Source organism: Trachinotus anak, unplaced genomic scaffold (genome assembly GCF_046630095.1).
Source record: "Trachinotus anak isolate AG129_WGS33_773 ecotype Australia unplaced genomic scaffold, CSIRO_AGI_Tana_v1 ptg000007l, whole genome shotgun sequence".
Classification (NCBI taxonomy): Eukaryota; Metazoa; Chordata; class Actinopteri; order Carangiformes; family Carangidae; genus Trachinotus; species Trachinotus anak.
This window is the reverse complement of record NW_027273858.1, coordinates 8,854,953-8,877,141: the sequence shown is the minus strand read 5'-3', so window position 1 is coordinate 8,877,141 and position 22,189 is coordinate 8,854,953. Positions and strand designations below refer to the sequence as shown.

The 22,189-nt window shown below is 40.1% G+C and overlaps 1 protein-coding gene across 7 annotated transcripts in view; it reads left to right on the top strand.

The window, feature by feature from the left end:
* Positions 1-1,109: 1,109 nt before the first annotated feature.
* ryr2b (ryanodine receptor 2b (cardiac)) overlaps positions 1,110-22,189 on the top strand; it is a 61,211-nt gene continuing 40,131 nt past the window's right edge. For 5 of the 7 annotated variants that reach the window (XM_071480281.1, XM_071480283.1, XM_071480280.1 and 2 more), the window contains exons 1-37: positions 1,110-1,879; positions 4,209-4,328; positions 4,943-5,047; positions 5,949-6,023; positions 6,155-6,233; positions 6,409-6,521; positions 6,832-6,955; positions 7,349-7,445; positions 7,535-7,609; positions 7,995-8,151; positions 8,262-8,426; positions 8,577-8,698; positions 9,496-9,679; positions 9,756-9,891; positions 10,139-10,234; positions 10,465-10,583; positions 10,724-10,869; positions 12,833-13,074; positions 14,014-14,206; positions 14,391-14,610; positions 14,760-14,864; positions 15,032-15,135; positions 15,305-15,388; positions 15,532-15,691; positions 15,841-15,988; positions 16,608-16,816; positions 17,611-17,785; positions 17,987-18,195; positions 18,360-18,546; positions 18,857-18,989; positions 19,292-19,406; positions 19,736-19,896; positions 20,094-20,253; positions 20,474-20,560; positions 20,765-20,991; positions 21,277-21,490; positions 21,574-22,188. In XM_071480281.1, the coding sequence (XP_071336382.1) occupies positions 1,832-1,879; positions 4,209-4,328; positions 4,943-5,047; positions 5,949-6,023; positions 6,155-6,233; positions 6,409-6,521; positions 6,832-6,955; positions 7,349-7,445; positions 7,535-7,609; positions 7,995-8,151; positions 8,262-8,426; positions 8,577-8,698; positions 9,496-9,679; positions 9,756-9,891; positions 10,139-10,234; positions 10,465-10,583; positions 10,724-10,869; positions 12,833-13,074; positions 14,014-14,206; positions 14,391-14,610; positions 14,760-14,864; positions 15,032-15,135; positions 15,305-15,388; positions 15,532-15,691; positions 15,841-15,988; positions 16,608-16,816; positions 17,611-17,785; positions 17,987-18,195; positions 18,360-18,546; positions 18,857-18,989; positions 19,292-19,406; positions 19,736-19,896; positions 20,094-20,253; positions 20,474-20,560; positions 20,765-20,991; positions 21,277-21,490; positions 21,574-22,188 (5,709 nt within the window). In that variant the 5' untranslated portion in view covers positions 1,110-1,831. Of the gene's footprint in view, positions 1,880-4,208; positions 4,329-4,942; positions 5,048-5,948; positions 6,024-6,154; positions 6,234-6,408; positions 6,522-6,831; positions 6,956-7,348; positions 7,446-7,534; positions 7,610-7,994; positions 8,152-8,261; positions 8,427-8,576; positions 8,699-9,495; positions 9,680-9,755; positions 9,892-10,138; positions 10,235-10,464; positions 10,584-10,723; positions 10,870-12,832; positions 13,075-14,013; positions 14,207-14,390; positions 14,611-14,759; positions 14,865-15,031; positions 15,136-15,304; positions 15,389-15,531; positions 15,692-15,840; positions 15,989-16,607; positions 16,817-17,610; positions 17,786-17,986; positions 18,196-18,359; positions 18,547-18,856; positions 18,990-19,291; positions 19,407-19,735; positions 19,897-20,093; positions 20,254-20,473; positions 20,561-20,764; positions 20,992-21,276; positions 21,491-21,573; position 22,189 lie in introns of those variants that run through there. The other 2 variants (XM_071480282.1, XM_071480285.1) reach the window with 2 other exon arrangements.

Below are 22,189 nucleotides of genomic sequence, written 5' to 3'. Positions count from 1 at the left end.
GTACCGAAACCTTGAAGAAATTTACAGGCTCTGTTATCAACAAATTCACTAAGTTAAACTTTGTACTTGAGGGGAAATGGTTTAAATAAATTGTTTGTGCCTAATTCAAACATTTATTTCAACTTGATAAATCAATGCTCGCACTATGTCTTTCATTTGCAATTTGTCACCGTATCAGAAAAGTGTTAAGTACAGTTTTACAGTAAGAAGTACTTCAATATGCTGGACGAGAGAGAGAGCAAAGCCAACCTCATGAAAAATATAAAGTATTTTTTTTAATTCTCAGTTAAATAGAATATCTACAATGTCATCTTCAGAGGATGAAATAATTCCTTTGGTCTATCATAAGAAAGTTGGATTGAAACAACAGTGTGCTGATGATTTCATAAAGAGTTGCCTTTCATGGTTAAACCTTTAGAATTTAATATTAGGATGGGATTGCAGAACAGAGCAGTGAATCAGAAAAAAACTCAGAAGGCTCCTTTCTTTGGGGAGAATGAATATGGTCAGCTAATGTCAGGGCAATCAATCTATTACACTATCTTCTGTGGAAGTGGATTTTCGGTGCAAGGGTGTTACAGAAGAAAGGTCGTGAAACCAAAGTGGACAGGGTTCCTCTAACGAGAATCAAGACACTTGATTCCAGAAAAGGTAAGGGGGTCACCAGTTAGTTGAATTCATCTCCTGGGCACAGTTACTATTCAAAGCAAACTTAGTGGAAATCCATCTGTTTTCCAGCCACAGAAAGGACTAACGAATCAGTCAAGTGGAAATTTCCGACCTGAATGTGGCTCTGGAGGAAAGCTTGATGGATTAAACTCAACCCCTAGGAAATAATGATAGCATTGTACATTTTGCAAGGAAATCTTTAATTTCTGAATATTTCTAGTGTAGTCTATTAGTCACAGCAAGTCAGTGAGCTCATAGGTTTCCCATAACTTTAAACAGTCGAATTGGAAACTAACTTTAGTGTCGTATTAGCTGACCATGTTTAAAAACCTTTATTCTGAAGATCCCGTTTACTGGCTGATAAAAAAGATTTCAACTCCTTTTTCAAATTGAGACCATACATCCATGGTGGAGACGAACAAAACATGGCGGCCCGCCGGGCGCCTGGATCATGGGAAACAGGTTCAAAATAAAAAAAAAAAAAGAAAAGTTTTTTTAAATTGTGCAGCGAACGAAATATGTTCATTCGTGTGTGAAAAAGGTCTTTGAGGACTGTGAAAATATCAGCAGTGGGTGCCTTGACGGACAAAACCCACTGAGGATTTCTAACATCGCCAGTTACTAATGACCTAGGAGAGGGAAGCTAGTGCAAATACAAACCTGTGCTAACACTCAAGGGCCGCTGGACACTGAAGGCCTGTGGGAGTAAGAAACTCATTTTCCCCCTCCGTCCTCTGCCCCTCTAGCATTGTGCTGTCCGGTGTATTTTTCCCATGGATGTGCGCTTATTCCCGTCTCGACTATTATCCTAAACTCCATCTTGATGATTTTGCTGCGTTTGTAACCATGGAAACACGTTTGTAACCATGGATCCATGTTTGTAACCAGTGACGTCGCCCCTTGCTGGCCATTAGAAAGAATGCAAGTTTAAGGCACTTCCGCATTGGTTTCGCTTCTCAGAGCCGGCGCCATTTTTGTATACAATTTATGGCAACGACACATCAATTTCACCAGTAGATGCCGCTAGTGAGTGCTGTGGTTGAACCTTTCGGGGAACCGGTGGGTTAGGTTAGAAAGTGTCACTGCTTCAGAGCCGTCATTTGGCCAAAACTAGCACTAACGCCGCGGAAGTCTGTCTGATGTAACTAGTTTGGTCCAAATAATGAGTGACACTGGAGAGGGGGACGATGAATTCCAGTTTCTACGAACGGTGAGTCAGCCACTTTTCAAATTAGCAATAAATATAAAGAAAAACAAAACAAAAAACAAAAAGAAAAGAATTGGTTAACCCAGAAAGAAAATGTGTTTTTCTAGCTGCAGCCCAAATTAGCTCCAGAGGTGTCAACAGCTAACTTAGTCCTAGGTTTTTGGAAAGGAGTCAGTGAGTCAGCATCAGTGTTGGAAGAAGTACTCAGATGAAAAATACTAATACCACCAGTAAAGTAGAAGAGGCCTACTCAGTGCAGAAAAATGGCCCCTGTCATTATTACACATTATATCATTGGATTAATATTACTCATGCATTCTTTGTAAGTAGGCCTAATTTGTAATTTTACTGTAGTTGGTATTTATATAAGATTGCAACTAATTATTATCTTCTTCATGGATTCATAATCATTTTCCGAATTATTCGAAAAAATTAAAATTCAGAAAATAGTGAGAAATGCCCATTACAATTATTATTTTGTCCAGTACAAGTAACTCAGAAGTGCACTGAAGTACTTTATTAGTTGAGTAAATGTGGTTAGTTACTTGCCACTGCTGGTGTCTCAGGATACAACCTCCATGTTTGCTACATCATTACAGATTAAAGTGTAACTCTGACTATATTTTCTTACATTATTGTTTCAGCTAAGTTTTAATATTGTCTGCGCTTTAGTGATCTTTTGTAGTAACTTTATATTAAGTTATTTTGATACCAACAAGTGTAGGTCCATCACAATCAAGTGTGACTGTGTGATGCTAGCCCAAGGCTGTCAATTAAAAAGTTTTTCATGTCATTTATTACAGAAACATTTAATTTACACTTTGATAACTTTGCTTTACTTTTAGTGCACATCTCCCTGCACATCTCCCTTTTTGTCACTGACAGTAAGGGAAAAGCACAAATGGCTTTTTTAATCTTCACTGCGAGATGATATCATTGTTCCCTAGTTGTAAGTTGTCCTCTCACAGCTTGTTATCTTTGCCCTCTGAAAAGGGCATGTCACAGGGAGAGTGTCTGGTGTGGATACTAGACACATACTTACACAGGCAGATGGTTTCTGAACCCAGTACCCAGGGCAAAATCATTTTGCAAGATCGACCCACAATGTAAAATTACACTGTAGATATCTGTGTCATACTATTACATTAAATGCAGGAAATTGCTCAGCTGAGGCGGGAAGCCACCCAGATCATGACAAATCTTGTCTCATGATTAATTCACCTAGTAGATGACAAGAGGAACATAATAGCCAAACAGATTAGATATATGCAGCATTTGTGAAAGAGCAGTGAAGGTTAATGTTTTGTATCATAAAAGTGTATTCCTTTTTTTGATAGTAGCAAGAAGTAGTCTTTGTTTGAGTCAAGGAGATCCACCTCCACCATAAATTACTATGGGAAACTTGAAATGTACAGACTGTGTCAGTTTCAAATCAAAAAACACGTCTTGAAAGCCTGTTGCAGCTGAATGAAGATGCATTTCCAATTGCCAGGGCTTTTGACATTTTGATTAAGTGCTGTGGCATAGAGAACTTTCACTTGCCAAATGTACCTTGAAGAAGAGCCGAGTCCATTAGCCATCTGAATGCTCCACCATGCCTCAGCATAGGGCAGTGTGTTTGACTGACTGCAGAGTACTGCTGATATGAAGAGTGGAAAGACGGGTGAATCAGGGGCCAGACAGTGCCCTATCTTTCCAATATGGAGGTATGCAGAGAGAGGTGTTGGTAGTCCTGACTGGATTTTGGAGACCAGGCGTCTGTTGTCCCTCTCTATAGCTCCTTAAATAGACATGAAAAGCCTAATTCCTTTGACGTTGTTGATTTGGCATTTCACTGAAGATAAGATAAATTTTAGGTGACAGAGACAGAGATTTACTGTACATGCTTTTACAGTAGAGATAGACCATGTTGTGTTGATGTGACAGTCATGACAGTATGACTGAGGGTCTTTCCTGCTACACTTAAATAAAACATTTCATAGTCAGTACACTGTATATTTTCATATAATTTGTTTAGTGTTTCTTTGATTTATTTATTAAATATTTGTGGATGCTAGCACTGGGGATGTTGTGTCACATTGCCCAAATATGCAGATTTAATATTTTACCTTACCTTGGCCTAAATGCTGACAAGAGTACATTTCAGAGAGAGCAGCAAGTGCTTTTCTGTAATTGATCCAGTTTCCCAATAATTACCTAAAGACAGATGCGTCCCACTACATTCTAACTTTTGACCCCCCGCAGCTTCATAATTTAGCAATATGAGAATCATAAACTCTTCTGCACATGAAAATGTGTGCTTACTGTTGTCATATCTGTGTGTTTTTCTCAGGGAGATGAGGTGGTTCTGCAGAGTACCTTCACCTCCCAGGAGGAACATGTGAAGCTCTGTCTAGCTGCAGAGGGATTTGGCAGCCGACTTTGCAGGCTTGAGTCCACCTCTAACTGCAAGGTAAAGGGCTCCACCTCAGTGACAGATTTTCCTCATTGCCAGAGCCGCTCATTAGTCATTCACTGTCACAATTCATCATTGTTGACATTTGGAATAACAAAAGAGAGATGTGTAAAATATGCAAATAGTTCACTAAAAAGTTTCAGAATATTTTACCTATGCAGAAATACTTTATCTTCTGTATGTTTAATACCAAGATATACTGTACAGTAATTAAACATCCAGGCTATAATATCAGAAACTTACACAGAAACTTGTAAGACAAGGTGACTGCTCTCTGTCTTCCAACATAAAGCTTTAATGAATGTCTGCTAAGTAGTTTATTTCCTTAAAGTGTCTTACTACTAATTCATCCCTAAATAAATAATTTATGACATTTCATATTTCTTCTAGTATTAATATGTTTCTCATTTATTTATTCAGAATATTTTTATAATTTATTTAAGTGTTATAATGTATTTTTCTTTTTTTGTGAGCCAGATTTTCCCCATTTTCTCCCAAATTTGAACTGAACAATTAGCCACCATGATCCTGCTTATTGCACCATTGGCCTGTGGAATGAGTAAACACATATGAAGGTACCTCATGCTCTACTGTCCATTTATTTCTTCCAGAATGTTCCACCAGATTTGTCTGTATGTGGTTTCGTCCTGGCCCAATGTCTCTCAGTCCGAGCCCTGCAGGAGATGCTGGCTCACAGTGAGCACCTCGCTGCAGAGGTGAGAGTCTCTTCTCTTCTTTTCTCTCTTAATGCATCTTTATATTCCCTAAATATTAAGATGCATCACTTACTAATTACTATAATAGCAGTAAAATTGCCATTTGTGCAGAATAATGTATTGGAATTTCAAGAAACTACAGCCAGAATATGTAAACAGGTTAAACTGACCTCATAACCCTGACCCTAACCCTAACCCTTACATGAAACTGTATTTATGTATGTATGTTGTAAACTATTTTGATTTACTTTTGACTTTAGTATAGAGTTCGATTTTCACCAAAACTCTATTTGAGAGAGATTTGTACGGGATCAAGTTAGGGTCAAAAATATTTTGAGCTTGTAAAGTGATGTTAAAAAATGATTCTAAAGTTTGTAGTTGTTAATCAGCCTGTGAAATAAATCTGAATGATAAAGTCAAGATTTGTAGAAAGGATTTGTTAAAAATAGGATGAGAATACAACCTGCACACACATGATATCAGTGGTAAGGTTGCACAAAGACACTGAAAAAAGAAGTGCTCTGATCTGTGAGTACGAAGCAGAACACTGCTTCTAAAACTCAGTGCTCAAAGTTCTCCACTGTGTGACCCTCAAGTTACAAGTATGAATTTTGACCCGGTTTTTTTACATTTGACTCTGTCATTGTCCAGTCAGATTAATGTGTAAAAACATGATCAAAATTCGTACTTGTAACTTGAGGATCTCACACAGGGTGGGAAATTTGAGCGTCAAGATTTACTCACTGTTTTTCTTATAACACTGACAAATAGACAGGCACACATTTTTTGATGATAGTTTTTTTCTTCTTCTTTCTATTTGAGTTTATTCACTTTTCACACCACTGCTAATGTCGTTTCTCATACTGTGAGTCATGGTATGCTACGTGATTGTGCTTTACAGGTGGGAGCTGGAGGAAGCCATCGCACACTTCTTTATGGCCAGGCGGTGTTGTTTCTACACTCATACAGTGGCATGGTGAGTCATCTTGATATAATGCAGATATAAATCAGAGGCTTTAAGTCTTATTTTTCCAAGGGTTTTATTAACTTTTTCCAAATATTTGTTCATATATTCACTGAAATATATATCTGTTGTTTTACTCCCAGTATCTCAGCTGCTTGTCTTCATCTCAGTCGTCAACTGACAAACTGGCTTTTGATGTTGGTCTGCAAGAGGATAAAGCAGGTATTTGGTCATTTAACAGATGAGATATTTCCATTTTTTAAAACACACTATATTGTCTTTATATAACTGTGATATATTTTTTGTGACCTTAGTGTAATTGAGTCAACTGAGTAACTGTTGTTCCAAAAAACTTTCTCTTACATATATTTTGTGCGCATGTGTGTGTGTGGTTCAGGTGAGGCATGTTGGTGGACCGTCCACCCAGCATCTAGACAGAGGTCTGAGGGTGAGAAAGTGCGTGTTAGAGATGACCTCATACTGGTCAATGTATCCTCAGAGAGATATCTGGTGAGTCAGTAAAGGAGTGAATTTTATTTTATTCTTAGATGACAAAGAATCTGCTTCAAATATTTATAACAAATGTCAAACACCGTAATCTGTTAAAAGAAATAACTGAAATTTGAAGGTAAATTGAATGTGTGTTGTTTTCCACTGCATTTCTCCTCAATCTTTCCTCTGAGCTTTGCAGAATCAGAGATTATCATTTATATATGATTGGTGTAATTTCCTTTGACTTCGCTCCATAGTTAGCATGATAACATCTATTGTAGTAAAACTTGTATTTAATATTAATGATCCCGTATATGTTTCTTTCCAGCACTTGTCCTTTGGCACTGTATTTGACAACAGAAGCTTGAGTGACAGTCTGATTGTGAATGCAGCCTTCCAGCAGTCTCTCTGGAGTGTCGCTCCTATCTGCTCTGGAGGTGGAGTTGCTCAAGGCAAGTTTCTTTTTTCGTCCTTTCTTTTGTTCTCTAAGCATATTGAAAAACAACTGTCAATCTCTAAAACGACACAGTCCACCTGATTGTTGTGTCCAAGAAATGTGATTGGTCAAAGAGGGAGTCCAGCTTCTGTTTTTACAAACTGGTTTTGGCGATGAGTCAAAATCAGGTTGCAAATGTTCAAACACAGACTGTGTCTACAACTAAAATGAAGAATACTTTCTGCGCTATCATTATCCTTTGAATAATGAATAATAATAAAACTATTCTTATAATAATGACAGCCTTGTTTTGATACTTGTCAAAGCCAACAAATGGCCTGTTTCAAAGATGCAGTAAAATGTCTCTTTCAGTAAAGAACACCTCTGATGTTTGTTGTGTTAATTCTAGGATACCTGAAGGGGGGTGACACACTGCGGCTACTCCATAGCCATAGTGATGCATGTCTGACAATTCCCTCCACGCAGCAGGGAGAGGAGCTGCAAAGGTCAGTCATCTGAAAAGACTAATCACTTCTGGTGCCAGCTACATAAAACGTCCTTTTGTTCCTTGGTCATGTCTGTTTTGTCACTGTAGGATAATGCATTATGAGATTGGATCAGTCTCTAGCCACGCCCGCTCCCTCTGGAGCCTGGAGATTCTGCATGTCGTGTAAGTAATATGTAGGCTCATATAAAAGCTTTTGATGGTATAAAATGAGCATCAGATTTTGAAAATATTTTACATATCATTTGCAGGACCATTTGCAGAAAAAAGAGAATAATGCACACGTACATATAATAGTTAATTGTTGTTAAGATCATAGAGGAAATCTACAGGGTCCAGAATTTCTGTTTCTGTTGTTTTTGCCCATAAAGGCTGCACAGTGTTGCCACAGCCGTTTTTGATAACGCTGGCCCAGAGCAGAATTAGGAATGTCTTTCCCCTACTCCCTTGCCATTTCAACAATAAAGAGGAAAAACTGTAGTAGATTGTTCAATTTCCTTCAAAAGAGTACAAAAACAACAAAAAACACAATGTTCTTGATATTCCTCAGCTGGAGTGGTAGGCATACCTGCTGGGGGCAGCCGTTCAGACTGTGCCATGTGACCACTGGGAGGTACCTGGGGCTTACAGAGGAGAAGGGCCTTCATCTGGTTGAACGGGACAAGGCTGACATCAACTCAACCTCCTTCTGTTTCCGATCCTCGAAGGTCAGGAGTCACATGAACAAACAACACTGAACTGTTAAGATAAGTTCACAATCTGAAAGTTTCTATAGACTGGGGCCTCGAAGGATGAAACACATCTGTTTGTGATATAGGAGAAGCTTGACACTGGCACAAAGACTGCTGTCGATGGCATGGGGATCCCAGAGATCAAGTATGGAGATTCCATTTGTTATATCCAGCATGTAGACTCTGGGCTCTGGCTCACCTACCAAGCCACTGATGCCAAGTCCCCTCGCATGGGAGCAACTCAGCGGAAGGTAAAACCTTAAGTTCAAAATGATCACAGTCATTATTGATTAACCAAATTGACTGCCCTTTAACACTGCTGAATGTGAAAATGGACTGATTCACACTTGCAACACAATGAAAGAATCGATAGCTAATAATTGCAAATGATGTGTTCCCAGGCCATTTTGCACAGCGAGGGTCATATGGACGATGGGCTGACGCTGTCTCGTTCTCAGAGGGAAGAATCTCACACTGCCAGACTCATCCGGAGTGCTATTCTCCTCTTCACTGGTTTTATCAGGTACTGGGTGCCATATCTAGACCCCGAGTTATTTGTGGGTGCCACCCCGATAGAGACAGCTTCCAGCTACAGTGTTCTCTTGAGGCTCAATGTCTGTCGGAGAGTGAGTTTATAGCACAAGCTTTGTGCATGTGCTTGTTAAATGCTAAACTGATAAATCAGCCAGGCTAATATCAGCTTACTGCAGACATATTGGTATCACTGTATTATTGGCTGATGTGTAATAAGAAATTGCTTTACAGACAGACTTCAGTCCTTGTGGTATGTGAGCGCTACTTGATTTAGGTATCACAGAACATCCAAATCTTCAACTGTACACTTCACTTCTGCACTTGTACAGGCTTTAGCTGTCTTGGAATACCTGATGTTGTGGTATACAGTACCATAGCAATGCCCTAAGGAGATTTCAAAATACCATGGGAAGGCTGCTATGTTTTTAGAGAGAAAACTCTGAGATATGGAGTCACTCATGGCCCTGATACTCTCTCAAACTTTCTGTTTTCCCTTTGTGAAAACACAAATACATATTTAATTTTATTTACCTAGCCCAGAATAATAAATTTGCCACGAAGGACTTTACAGTCTGTACAAGGTGCAGCACTCTCCATCCTTGATTCCGATAAGGAGCCCAAAGTATTACAAAAAAATGCTATGGCTGGTAATAACTAGTCACTTTCAAATCCAGGTGTATTTTACCACAAGAGGATTTGGAGGTCTAGTCGACATAGTCAAGGCCAGAAACTAGTTATCTCTATGATATATTGTTCATATCAGATCTTCATACATCATTTCTGCAGGAAACTGGATGGTTTTAGTCAACAAGGAAACCTACCGTCTGTCAGCCTGTCGACAGAGATAGTGACGTGCAGTCTGCAGGATCTGATAAAGTATTTCCAGCCTCCACTGGAGGGACTAGGCCATGAAGCTAAACAGAGCAGCATGGCAGCTCTAAAGAATCGACAGAACATGTTTCAAGAAGAGGTATATCTATATGTGCAAATGAATAAATTGGTTTTGTTTGTCACTGTTTCATAAGTAAACCCACTTTTCTTCGAAGGGTGTGATAGACTTGGTCCTAGATTGCATTGACCATCTACACCAATATAGAAGTGCTTCTCATTTTGCCGAAGCTGCTCAGAGTGAGATGGGTGAAGAGTGGGAGACCATCCTCAACTGTTTCTATGAGCTACTAGGTGAGAATTATCACACATCCAATATAGATGGCTCAATATCTCTTTTTCATTTTCAATACTGACACCACTACACTGATTATCTACTGACACAGATACCAAACAGATTCACATTTCTCCTCTTAAATATCTGCTATCTTCTGAGCTTTAAAGTATGCTATTTTTCATGGAGTACACACAGTACCAATCATGTATGAGTATTGTGAATCCTGTGTACCCTGCTAATATTTTCTTCTTTTTTCCCCTTCAGCTGCTCTGATCAGGGGAAACCGTGTGAACTGTGCACATTTCTCAGGTTCTCTGGACTGGCTGATTAGCAGACTAAACCGGCTGGAGGCCTCCTCTGGTTGGTCGAATTTGTGTGCATTTTAAATAATATTCTGATCTTAAAGTGGCAAAATATTTGAAAAAAATCTCATATGTAGGGTATGGCTGTTTTGGCTGTGATTATGTTGTGAAATATTCCAGGTGCACATACTGTACATTACTTCTGAGAGAACAATTGATTGATAAGATAGAGAGTAATACAAGGTCTCTTCCATACAATAATGAGCAGCTGGTCACTGTCATTTCCAGGAGTGTTGGAGGTTCTTCACTGTATCCTAGTGGAAAGTCCTGAGGCACTCAATGTCATCAAAGAAGGGCACATTCATTCTATCATCTCCTTTCTAGACAAGCATGGATGCAACCACAAGGTACTGTATACAGGGTTTTCAATGCAAAAGCACAGAAACAGGTATTGCAGCTACACAGTAATAGCAGTTGTTGAGCTGTTCCCTAATGGGGGATCATTTTTATGTGTTTGTTGAGCTATTGCTGGCTGAAGTGTTGACAGGCTGTTTTCCAGGTGCTGGAGGTTCTGTGCTCCCTGTGTGTGTGCAACGGTGTGGCAGTGCGGTCCAATCAGAACCACATCTGTGACAACCTGCTGCCAGACAGAGACTTGCTGCTCCAAACACGGCTGGTTAATCAGGTCACCAGGTACAATTTGGATCGTTTTCTCTCAATAGGAACACCATGCTTTGTCCCTGAGTCATTCCTCTCTCTTCTGTTCTGTCTTATTCTTTTCTTTTTCACCATTTTTCTGAATTCTGAATCGCATTTAGAATTATCTCTGATTTCATCTGTACGTGTCGTTCACTATGCACACAAAAGTTACACAATCTATAAAATTATTAGAAATATGTGTTATAATAGAGGAGCACATATAAAAATTGTGCATTGCATAGAGTGCATCTTCCAACATTTATTCGCCATTGGAAAATCACTGAATGAGGAGTTTTCCGTCTTTGATGCGGGATATACTTCAGCTTTCTGCACTGTACAGCACTCATCTTTTTCTTTGCTGGACTTGAGTTCATTTCAGAATTACTTGTCTCCTTCAGTGTCGCCTCTTAATTTGCTGCACTAATTCCTTTTGTCTGAAAAGATCAGACCAATGATGTTGATGTCAGAGCACAGATGCCTTCGTCTCAGTATCCTCCAATGAGACTTGGGAGAAGTTACCCGCTGCCTGAGGTGGTATGGCTCAATCTTTCTAATCTTTAGACATTTAATCAGTTTCATCATATTTAATTTCACTTCTTCTCTGTCTCAATATTTTAGCCCAGTGTGCCAGTCTGATCTTGTAGCCAGTTTCCATTTTCCTTTTTTTTTTTTTAGCTTATTTTTCTTATTTTAGTCCATCTTCCCTTTCTTCCACAGCAGCTGGCTTCTTTTATCATGCCTTTCTTTATCAGACGCCCATTTTGTTCCTTAGGCCTTATTTGGTTTCCTTCACACCTGCTCAGTCCATTCCGCAGCTCTCTCTTCCTCCTCAAGTCATTTCTTGTTCTATCACTTTTACTTATTGTTCAACTAAATGCCTCATTAGTACATCTTCTTTCATTCTCATTTCTTTCATCTCATCAGTTTTCTTTCTCTTTTCCATCTTCTCCTCCCTACCCATTTAGCCAGTTCTTCCAGATGCTGTCTTTCCCATTCTTTTTCTGCCTCAATGCCGTCGCCGTGGTCAGAGGCATTATGTTTTTGGGTTGTCTGTACATTCGTATATTCCACTCTTGTGAATGAAATATCTCAGGAACGCCTTGAAGGAATTTCTGCAAATTTGGTATAACGCTTTGTTGTCAAAGGTCAAAGCACATTTTGGCCATAACTCAAGAATTCACGTGCTAATTAACTGCAACTTGACTGGTTGGCAGAGGCATGCAAACGCAAGGCAGTAATTCTTGTTTCTTTATTCATTCCTCTTATCCACATTCTCTTAATGCCCTTACTCTGTTCTCGTGTATTCACTGTCACGTGAGCTCTGTCAAGGACAAGGTTAATGTCACTACATGAACTAAAATTTACTCTCTAAACACTGTCTTGGTCAGACTTGATTCAAGCAATGTACTGGTGACTTTCCTATCCACATACCTTCCCATGTTGCCGTTTCTTATGCTCTGATTCCAAATTATCTCTGGTAATTTAGTTTCAGCACTGATATTGGAAAGTCAAAAGGAGAACCTGCAAGAGCCTGGTTCTATGTTTGTTCATTTATATATTTAAAACAATGCAGCTTGCTGGGCCCGTGAAAGTTGAGGTAGGCTCTGTGTGGGTTACAAACATTATCAAATTCCCTGCATAAGGGAAATGTGTGGTCCTGCCCAGGGCAGCATGGTAAAAATCAGACAAGCATCCAACAGTGACGGTGTCCACATTAATTAGATATTCAGTTGAATGATTGTCTATGATACAACAACAAAAAACAGGGCTGTTGAATTAACTCCAGTTGTCTGTAATATTTTTTTTCAAAGACGTGTTCAATGTTTAAGATCAATAATACACAAAAAATATGATCAAACCAAATATTAATAATAAATAATAACTTCATATTACCAAAGAAACACATCACTATATTCTGTATTTCTATCTGCCTCCCATGTACACCCCACCATCACAGCACGAGACCTAACATCTTCCTGGCAATGGGGGAAGATTCAGCCCAGCATCGGAGGTGGTACTATGAGCTTGTTGTGGATCATGTTGACCCCTTCCTCACATCTGAGCCCACCCACCTGCGTGTTGGCTGGGCTTGCACCGAGGGCTACCATCCCAGGCCCACAGGAGGGGAAGGCTGGGGGGGCAACGGGGTGGGAGACGACATCTGCTCCTATGGCTTTGATGGGCTTCACCTCTGGTCAGGTGAGGATGAGATCAAACAAGAGATGCAGGATTCAGTGTACAGTATGAGTACTACTGGGGAACTTCCTCACTCAAATATGAATCATAGTGAGCTGTCATTGGGTTTTTACTGATCCTTAACTCAGAATAAATAGAATAGAAGATAGAATTTCGGGTGAGACATCGCTTTCACATGAAAGATTTAAATGAGAAACAGAAAATGATATATGGCCTAGCATACAATTTTGATTTGTAGTCTGTAATAATTTTAGAATAGAATAGATACATAGTAGATTTATAGAAAAATTGAAAAAATGTCCACTTTAGTGTATTGCTCCAAATATTGCAGGGTATTTTTTGAGACAATCATCAGTATCAAGAGATGTTACAAAAAGATACAAATTCAGGTTTAAAATCCATCTTTCTGCATATAATTTACTGCCATTAAAGGCTTATATAGGATATTTACAATGTCTAATTAAAAGGAACAACAAAACTTTGTCAATGAAATAATAGTAGGGACTGTCATTATGCAGCATCACTTAATTATTTAGAGAGCTTACTGCCTTTTAGTTTTGTCCAGTGTGTCAAGACAACACTGAACAGAAAGCAGAGTGACTCCATACTGGTAATTTAGAATTGATCTGATAGTATTTAATAATGTCCTCTCATGTTATTCTGTAAATGCCAGAATGAAACACAGTCACAGAATCCCAGACCCCTGTCCCAAAAATGTGTCTTGCTGCAACCGTTCATACTCAACATATGGGTGCATACACGTGTAACATACATATACATGCATTTTATTTTAATCTAGCCTTTGGGGTTTTCTTTCAATTAAGCATGCTAAACCTTAAATGCTGTTTTTTTGATTTGAGGAGAAACTAAGAGCAAACAACAAAAAATAAAATAAATGTGTACATGGATGACTTCAGAGGGTGTGTGTCTTTTGAATCTTAGGCTGTGTGGGCCGCAGAGTGAGCTCCCCCTTCCCTCACCTGCTGAAAAATGACGATGTGGTCAGCTGCTGTCTTGACCTCAGCGCTCCGTGCATATCTTTCCGGGTCAATGGTCTACCTGTACAGGGCATGTTTGAGAACTTCACTCCTGATGGACTTCTTTATCCTGTGGTCAGCTTCTCTGCCGGAGTCAAGTCAGTAGTGGAGATATGTTCAGTTTTTTGGTTTTGGTTTCTTTCAGGTTAATTTTGACTTAACATGCTGTGTCCAATATTATGTGTAATTTGTTTTCAGGAAGTTATAAGCGTTTTTGTCTGAGTTTATGTTTTTGTCTCTATAAGGACCTCAGTAAATGTTTCCGGTGTTTCTTTACACCAGGGTTCGTTTTCTGTTTGGGGGAAAACACGGAGAGTTTCGCTTCCTACCGCCTCCGGGTTTTGCTTCATGCTCTGAGGCGCTGCTCCCACGAGTCGAGATGAAGGTAGAGCTGTGTCAGAAATACATGGTGGATCATGGAGAAGGGAAGCAAGAGCTCATTGGCCCCTTAGCACCTGTCACTCCAGTTACCTTCACTCCTGCGCCAGTGGACATCAGCAAAGTAAAAGTCAAACAGATTTTTTTTTATTTTACAAAAAATGAATTGCTTATTTATTTTTCATTTAGAGTTTGCAGATTTAAAAGCCATATTTATGTTCAGTTTGATCCTTTGTGCTGAAATATACCAATTTACTCATATTGCCCTCGAAGGTGGTGTTGCCAACACAACTTGAGGACATCCGAGAAAAAATGGCTGAAAATATCCATGAACTCTGGGCAATGGACAAGATTGATCTCGGATGGACACATGGACCTGTAAGAAAAGAGCCTCGGTTACCAACCAGCTTTATTTAATTATTGCATATATCAAATAATGAGAAATGAAACACCTTTAAGTATTTAAGAAATATAAAGAAACTTGACTGATCCAGCTCACTTCAGTGCTGCTTGCAGTTTTTAAATGTTTAGGTTTTGTCAAACAGGTGAGAGATGAGAGTAAGAGACTAGATCCCTGTCTGGTGGAGTTTTCCAAGCTGCCAGAGCAGGAGAGGAACCAGAACCTTCAGGTGGCCCAGGACACCCTCAGGTGAGGTCCATTATCTGTATAATACAGTTGACAAAACCTTTAGTCTACTTGATTATTTTGATTCATTTGTGTAGTAAAAGTTTCACTTAAAAATGATGAATAATCAGGGTCTGTTGTAGGCGCTTGGTCTTGTGATTAGTGAATGTTTCTGTTTATTTTTGCACCGGAGGACTCTGCTTGCTCTGGGTTTCCACATTGGTTTGACTGATGACCATGCTGCAGAGAGAGTCAAATACATGAGACTGGCCAGCAAGTATGTAAATGTTTGATTTTTAATGCCTAATGCAACTCTGTCTCTGTAAAAGCACATCATAGCCACTCATTTGACAATAATTTTTTGGAATGCCATTTCTGATGCTCACACACACATGTCCATTTTTATATTCTCCTTCTCAGGTATGAGCAGCCCAGTGGCTATAGACCTTCCCCACTTGACTTGAGCCAGGTCTTTCTGAGCCCAGCCCATGAGGAAGTGGTTAACTTGCTGGCAGAGAATGATCATAATGTATGGGCCAGAGAGCGAATCAAACAGGGATGGACCTATGGAGCCCAACAGGTTTATGTTCCGTGCTTTATTACTGCGTTGATGAGGCTTTCAGTCACAATACTGCATGTCGCCTCACTCAACATTAGTCTCCAAGTATTTTCAAATTGAATCAGTAATGCAGAATTACCCATTTCTGCTCTTTGCACCTGTATTACTAGGATGTGAAAGCAAAGCGGAGCCCATACCTTGTGCCTTACAGCCTTCTTGATGAAAGGAGTAGCAGAGTGGGTAGGGAGAGTGTCAGAGAGGCTGTCTGTACCCTGCTGGCCTACGGTTACAGCCTGGAGCCCTTGAACCAGGAACGGAGTATGTCTCAAAGCCTCCTTATCACTCTTATCAGTTATAGCTCAGTTCACTTCACCTTCACTTATTGCAGTGGTTCTCAAACATTTTTTGGCAGGCCCCCTTCAGAAGCCCTTCACACTCCCCCTGCCCCACAATTTTTTAATCAATCCTTAACAATGTTTGAGGAAACAACTAATGAATAGGATCCATGCTGAATTTTTGTGAAGTAAAGGTCAGCACGTCAGTAGTATCAGCAAACTCTTGTTTGTTTATTTCCCCACATAAATCATATTCATTCAACTTGGTGTCACTCCATATTTTTCCCCTGGTCATCCATGCCCACCCTACTCTATAGCCCCCACCCCCCACCCCCCCCCACCCCCAACCCCCCCCCCCCCCCCCCCAACCCCCACCCCCAGCAGGGCCTGCCTGCCAGTTTGAGAACCACTGATTTATTGTAACCATCATGAGATTATAAATGTTGAGTATCAGCTGCACCATTTTTCAGAATATTGATAATCCTGCAAAATTTGTCAACACTGTATTGCAAAGACACACCCTGTCCTAACAGGACATGAATACAAATCAGTCATTATTTTTTGGCCCATAACCATATTTTCTCTGTTTCTTTGGTTTACAGCCACATTATCAAACGCATGTCTCTTCTCCGCTGAGAAATGCAGAGTGTTCAGACCAGATAAATCATATGCTGTGACCTGGGGGAAGTGGTATTTTGAATTTGAAGTACTGACAGCAGGGAATATGAGAGTGGGCTGGGCTCGGCCAGGCTGCACCCTTGATAAAGAGCTCGGCTCAGATGACCAGGCTTATGTCTTTGATGGATTTGAGGTGAGATGTTAAAAGATTACAGTTCTGAATATGGCCACATGGCCAGCGTTGTTGATAAAACGGTAATAAGCCTAAATCACAGTTAGACTTAGATTTTTTTTTTTTTTGACATCATAAAACTAAAGTGTGTTGAGAAAATATAAAAGCCTCATGTTCCCACAGTTCTAAGGCATTTCTTAATTTACTCTGCACTCTACAGAATTACTTTATGACCGGAACTAACAAAAAAATCTAAATGTGTTTGTCAATTGGAGTGTTCTGGCTGTGTGATCAATGGTTATGCCAGAGGATGTTTTGGAGAGCAGTCAGAGACAGAACTGTTGCCCTATCCTGTTCTCTAAAATAACAATCTGAGAGGAACTGAAATTAAGAAGTAAAAGTCCAACACAATAGTTAACTTCAGCATGTAAGTTGCTTATCCATGCTGTATCATCTGGATTGAACTTGATGCTTGAACAGTAACAGCTGTTCACAATTACTGTAATTAAGATTGTAGCCCTGATTAAACAATGGGTGCAATAAAACTGCACTGGTTTTTGTGGACTGTTTCCACATTATTGTAAACCAGTACACAAAAAATCACTGTTATGTTTGCCATTATTTAAAATGAGGGATATGGCGTAGAAATAAGCAAAGTGGAGCACAGCCCACTACAATCTGCTGAGCTGAGTCTGATGATCCTGTTGGCATCTCATCCTGAACAGTGATGGTTCTTTTACCTCTTTTCCTCTTCCTTTGTAAGACTTTTACATTTGTCTCTTTTTCTGTCTAAATTGTCTTCCTGCTGCTTTCAGGCTCAGTGGTACCACCAGGGTGGTGAACCCCTGGGACGTCCGTGGCAGAGAGGTGATGTGGTGGGTTGCTTGGTGGACATGGCTGAACACACCATGGTGGTCACGCTCAATGGAGAGGTGCTGTTTAATGACAGAGGATCAGAGCTGGCTGCCAAGGACTTTGATACTAGAGACGGTCTGGAAGAGTTATTGACTTTATATATTGTCTTGCACAGACTTAATACTAATTAATTAATAAATCAAAGCATTCATTTTTAATTTGGCAATACTGTCTTTTTCTTGAGAAAGTTCTATTGAAGTTTTAATAAATATATTAAATACATTTGAATACATTTTAAATACATTTTTTCATCTCATCTCTCCTTATATTTCCTAGGCCTGTTGCCTGTGGTCAGTGTTGGGGTGAACCAGGTGGGGAGGCTGAACCTGGGTTGCCACGTGGGCTCTCTGCAGTACTTTACTGTGTGTGGCCTGCAGGAGGGCTATGAGCCATTTGCTGTCCACATGGTCAGAGATCCAGCCCTGTGGATGAGTTGGAAACAGCCTCAGTTTACCTCCATACTACCCGACAATCACAATTTGCAGGTTGTTTATGAGGTTTATAGGCTTTCTGTTATTTAGTGGTCTGGTTAACATGTATATACTTATAAGTAATTTGTGCAATATTTAAATAAATGCCCAGGGGTTGCTCATAGCACTGCTTAACTGACAACATTGATGCTGAAAATCTTGTTCAAATCTTATTCAAGGTCACTAAAACCAGTGGCTCAACGGATTCCTTATCCAGCCTGAGGGTCTCTCAGCGGTTGTTTGCACACCACAGTGGAGGCAGTGAGATGGGATTTTTCCGGCTCAGCATGTCTGTTGAATGTGCTGCTGTCCTCACTAGCCCTGCAGGGGGCGTGCTTCCAGTGGCCTCCAACACACTCTCTCCAGGTTCAAATGATATTACATTGTGTCATATACAGTATGCTCAGGTTAGCCACAGAGAACCTGAAAAGACTTCACAAAGGACTCGCTTGGTTTGCCATAACACACAATAAATGACATTCACTCATGCAACATGTGTAAATTAGCAACCTATCACAAGGTGAACATTCAGTGAAATAATTAAGTGTGTGAGATCTTGTTAGCTGTTGTTTGCAGTTATCCAGATGACTGATATTCACCCATAATGACCTTGATGAGCTGTTCTGCTTAAGCTCCCCAGCGACTCGCTGTAATTAATACCCATTGTCCTTTTTAGGAAGGAAAGAACAGGAGGAGGTGGACTCTGACTTTGAAGTGCTGATGAAGTCAGCCCACAGTTTTGCTGGCTCAAGAGATGAGCTCAACCATAAGGATCATAGCCAAGACAAAACATCAAGACTGAAACAACGGTAAGTTGTAGGAAAACTAAAATCAGGAAGTGTATGTCATGAAATGTGTGTTATTTTGAATATAGTAAGCATAAAAGCACAAATCTTTTGTTCAGTAGTGCTACTTTACTTTGGATAATAATGCACTAGTTACTTAAAAATATTATGTATGTATGTTGTTTTTCCATATTTTTCTGCCACATAAATGACAAAAGTATGTTTGTGAAAGGAGTTTCTACAAATGAGACAGAAGAAATGGGGATTGTGAAAAGAAATAAAGATAACAAACAGTCTCAAATCAGTGTGTGTTTCTGTTGTGTAAGGTTCATGCTGAAGAGGACTAAACCAGGCCTAGTCAGCAGCAACTCATCTGCACGGCTTCTTGAAGATGTCGTTGTTGATAAAGATAACCATGATCATCTTATCCAGAGCTCTAGAGTAAGGCTTTGATATTCTCATTATTTCATCCTAGCATAACCACAGAACAAACAAAAAAATCTGTGCTATTAAGAAAATGTTTTTGTACTGTTGTTTTCTAAATTACTTTTAAATACCAAGAAAAATGACAGATAAGACTAAATGTATCTGGGCTGCTGCCTCAGGATGCAGTAAAAAGAAACAAATTGTGCTGCAGGGCTTATTTACATGCACTGTACTTCAGCTCTTTGCTGTTAGATGTAATTACACATTACTCATCACATTTAAAAAAATGCAAATACCAAACAATGACACCAACTCTGAGTGATGTTGTGATACCTCTGTTCCAGTACTACTACTCAGTGAGGGTTCTTCCAGGCCAGGAGCCGTTTTATGTGTGGGTGGGCTGGGTGACCTCTGACTTTCATCACTATGACACGACATTTGACCCTGACTATGTCCACACCGTGACTGTCACCCTTGGAGACGAGAGCGGCAAAGTCCAGGAAAGGTCGGTGTGCACCACGAAAATTTGGGTGACTTCGCCAAGAATTTAAATACTAACTAACTAATACTAACCAGTCAGTGATGCCATGATTATTCTTCTTACACCATACTGTATTACTGAAGAACTTTAATGTTGTATTCCATTGTGCCATAAATTAGCAACAAACTAATAATTGAACATATCTCTGTCCTTTTGCGAAGTGTGAAGCGGTGTAACTGTTACATGGTGTGTGCTGGAGAAGCAACAGGTCTATCTCAGAGTCGAAGAAGTGCAGGGTTGGAAATTGGCTGTTTGATTGACACAGCCACTGGGCTGCTAACCTTTACCTCCAGTGGGGTGGAGATGGTCAACTTCTACCAAGTAGGTCACAGAGGAAACGATCTAAGTGGTTCGGATTGAGGCAGTTTTTTTCTTATTGTAATAGTTTACATTAATTTAAACTTAATGTACATTAAACCAAATTTTGAGTTATGTATGCCATACTTGGGAGAATAACTTATTTAAGTAATTCTGGTAAATAATATTCAACATCCTGCACTGCATCATTAAACTGAGGTACCATTGTTTCACTACTAATCAGGTGGAGGCCGGTACAAAGCTGTTTCCTGCTGTTTTTGTCAAGCCCACTACCAGCAACATGTTTCAATTTGAACTGGGACGCGTTAAGGTAAAGGAAGTTTTCATTATTAATCAAGTCGAAGACATTAAAGGGAGGTTATGTTTTTGTCCTTGTTTGCTTGTCAGCTTCATATATATAAAAAAAAAAGATTGGATCGGTCATTAATTAGGTTGCACTCTGGCAAGTTAGTGAACAGCTGTTTGGTGATGTGTTACTCCATTACTACTCGGATTTGTCTTTCTCTTGATCCAGAATGTGATGCCGCTGTCAGCAGGTTTGCTTCGCAGCCAAAGAAGAAATGCTACTCCTCAGTGTCCTCCAAGGTTTCAGGTCCAGCATCTCAGCCCGGTTTCCTGGACCAAAGTTCCAGCCCATGCATTAAAGGTGTTGGCAGATCGGCCAGACGAGCGTCATGGCTGGAGAGTCCAATGCTCTGAGCCCCTGCAAGTCTTGAGCCTTCAAATCCCTGATGAAAACAGGTTAAAGAGAATTTAATGAATTGAATGTGCAGAAAGTGAAGTGTTGCTTATAATGTTTCTATCATCCATCATGTCTTTTGTTTCATTGTGGTGTGCAAGTACCAACCTGTACACACTTGTTTAGTTTAACACCATCAAAAATACAACTGACAAATTCTGACCTTCCTTCCATGTGCCAATGTTGTGCCAAGTTATCAACTGGATTTTTAATTTGTTCTTGATTAAGCAACAACACTGAAATTGACTTTTTCCTTTTTGATGACATACTATTTACTGTACGTCTAGGTGTGTTGACATTTTGGAGCTGTCAGAACTTGATGACCTCTTGACCTTTCACCGCCACACCCTCCTCCTCTACTGCTCTTTATGTACTCTTGGAAACACCAGAGTTTCCCATGCCCTCTGCAGTCACGTGGACCAGTCCCAGGTCCTTCATGCCATTCAGAATCCCCACCTCCCCGGCCCACTCCGCTCTGCATTTTACCAGCTACTTATTCAGGTGATTGCTTGTTGGGGTTTGTTTTTTTCTTTGTGTTGCATTTATTAAGTAACTAAATGAATATTCTTTTTGTGGTTCTTTAGGTTCACCTCAGCAGCCACACCACAGCATGTCTCATGATGAACCATGAATACATTGTGCCTATGACAGACCAGACCAGAGAAATCACCCTTTATCCCAGGCCTGATAATGGTGTTATTGAAGGATGTGGTCAAACTCCAGAAGGCATTCCCAGCACTAGTCTCAGCACATCCATGAAACCACGGATGCACTTCTCATCTCCTTGTTTTGTCAGGAGTGATGGGATAGAAGCAGATGGTGCAGTTGAGATAGCCTGCACAGACAGCCCAGAAATCTCTCTAGACATGTTGAAGAATCTGACTGTGGAGATGCTGACTGCTGGGGTGTGGGCTGTGGGTCAGGGTGTGAGGGATCCTGTGGGAGGCAGCATTGAGCTTCTACTGGTTCCCTTAATTAGACTGTTCTATACCCTGCTGGTAATGGGGGTATTTGGGGATGAGGATCTGGGTAAAGTTCTGAAACTGATAGAGCCCTCAGTCTTCTCAATAGATGCTGAAACCCCTGAGGAGGAAGAGGATGATGATGAAAATGAATGGAGAGGGGACGCCAAAAAGGAAAAGGACTCCCCTAAACAAGGACTTCTTCAAATGAAGCTTCCAGAAGCTGTCAAACTTGAGG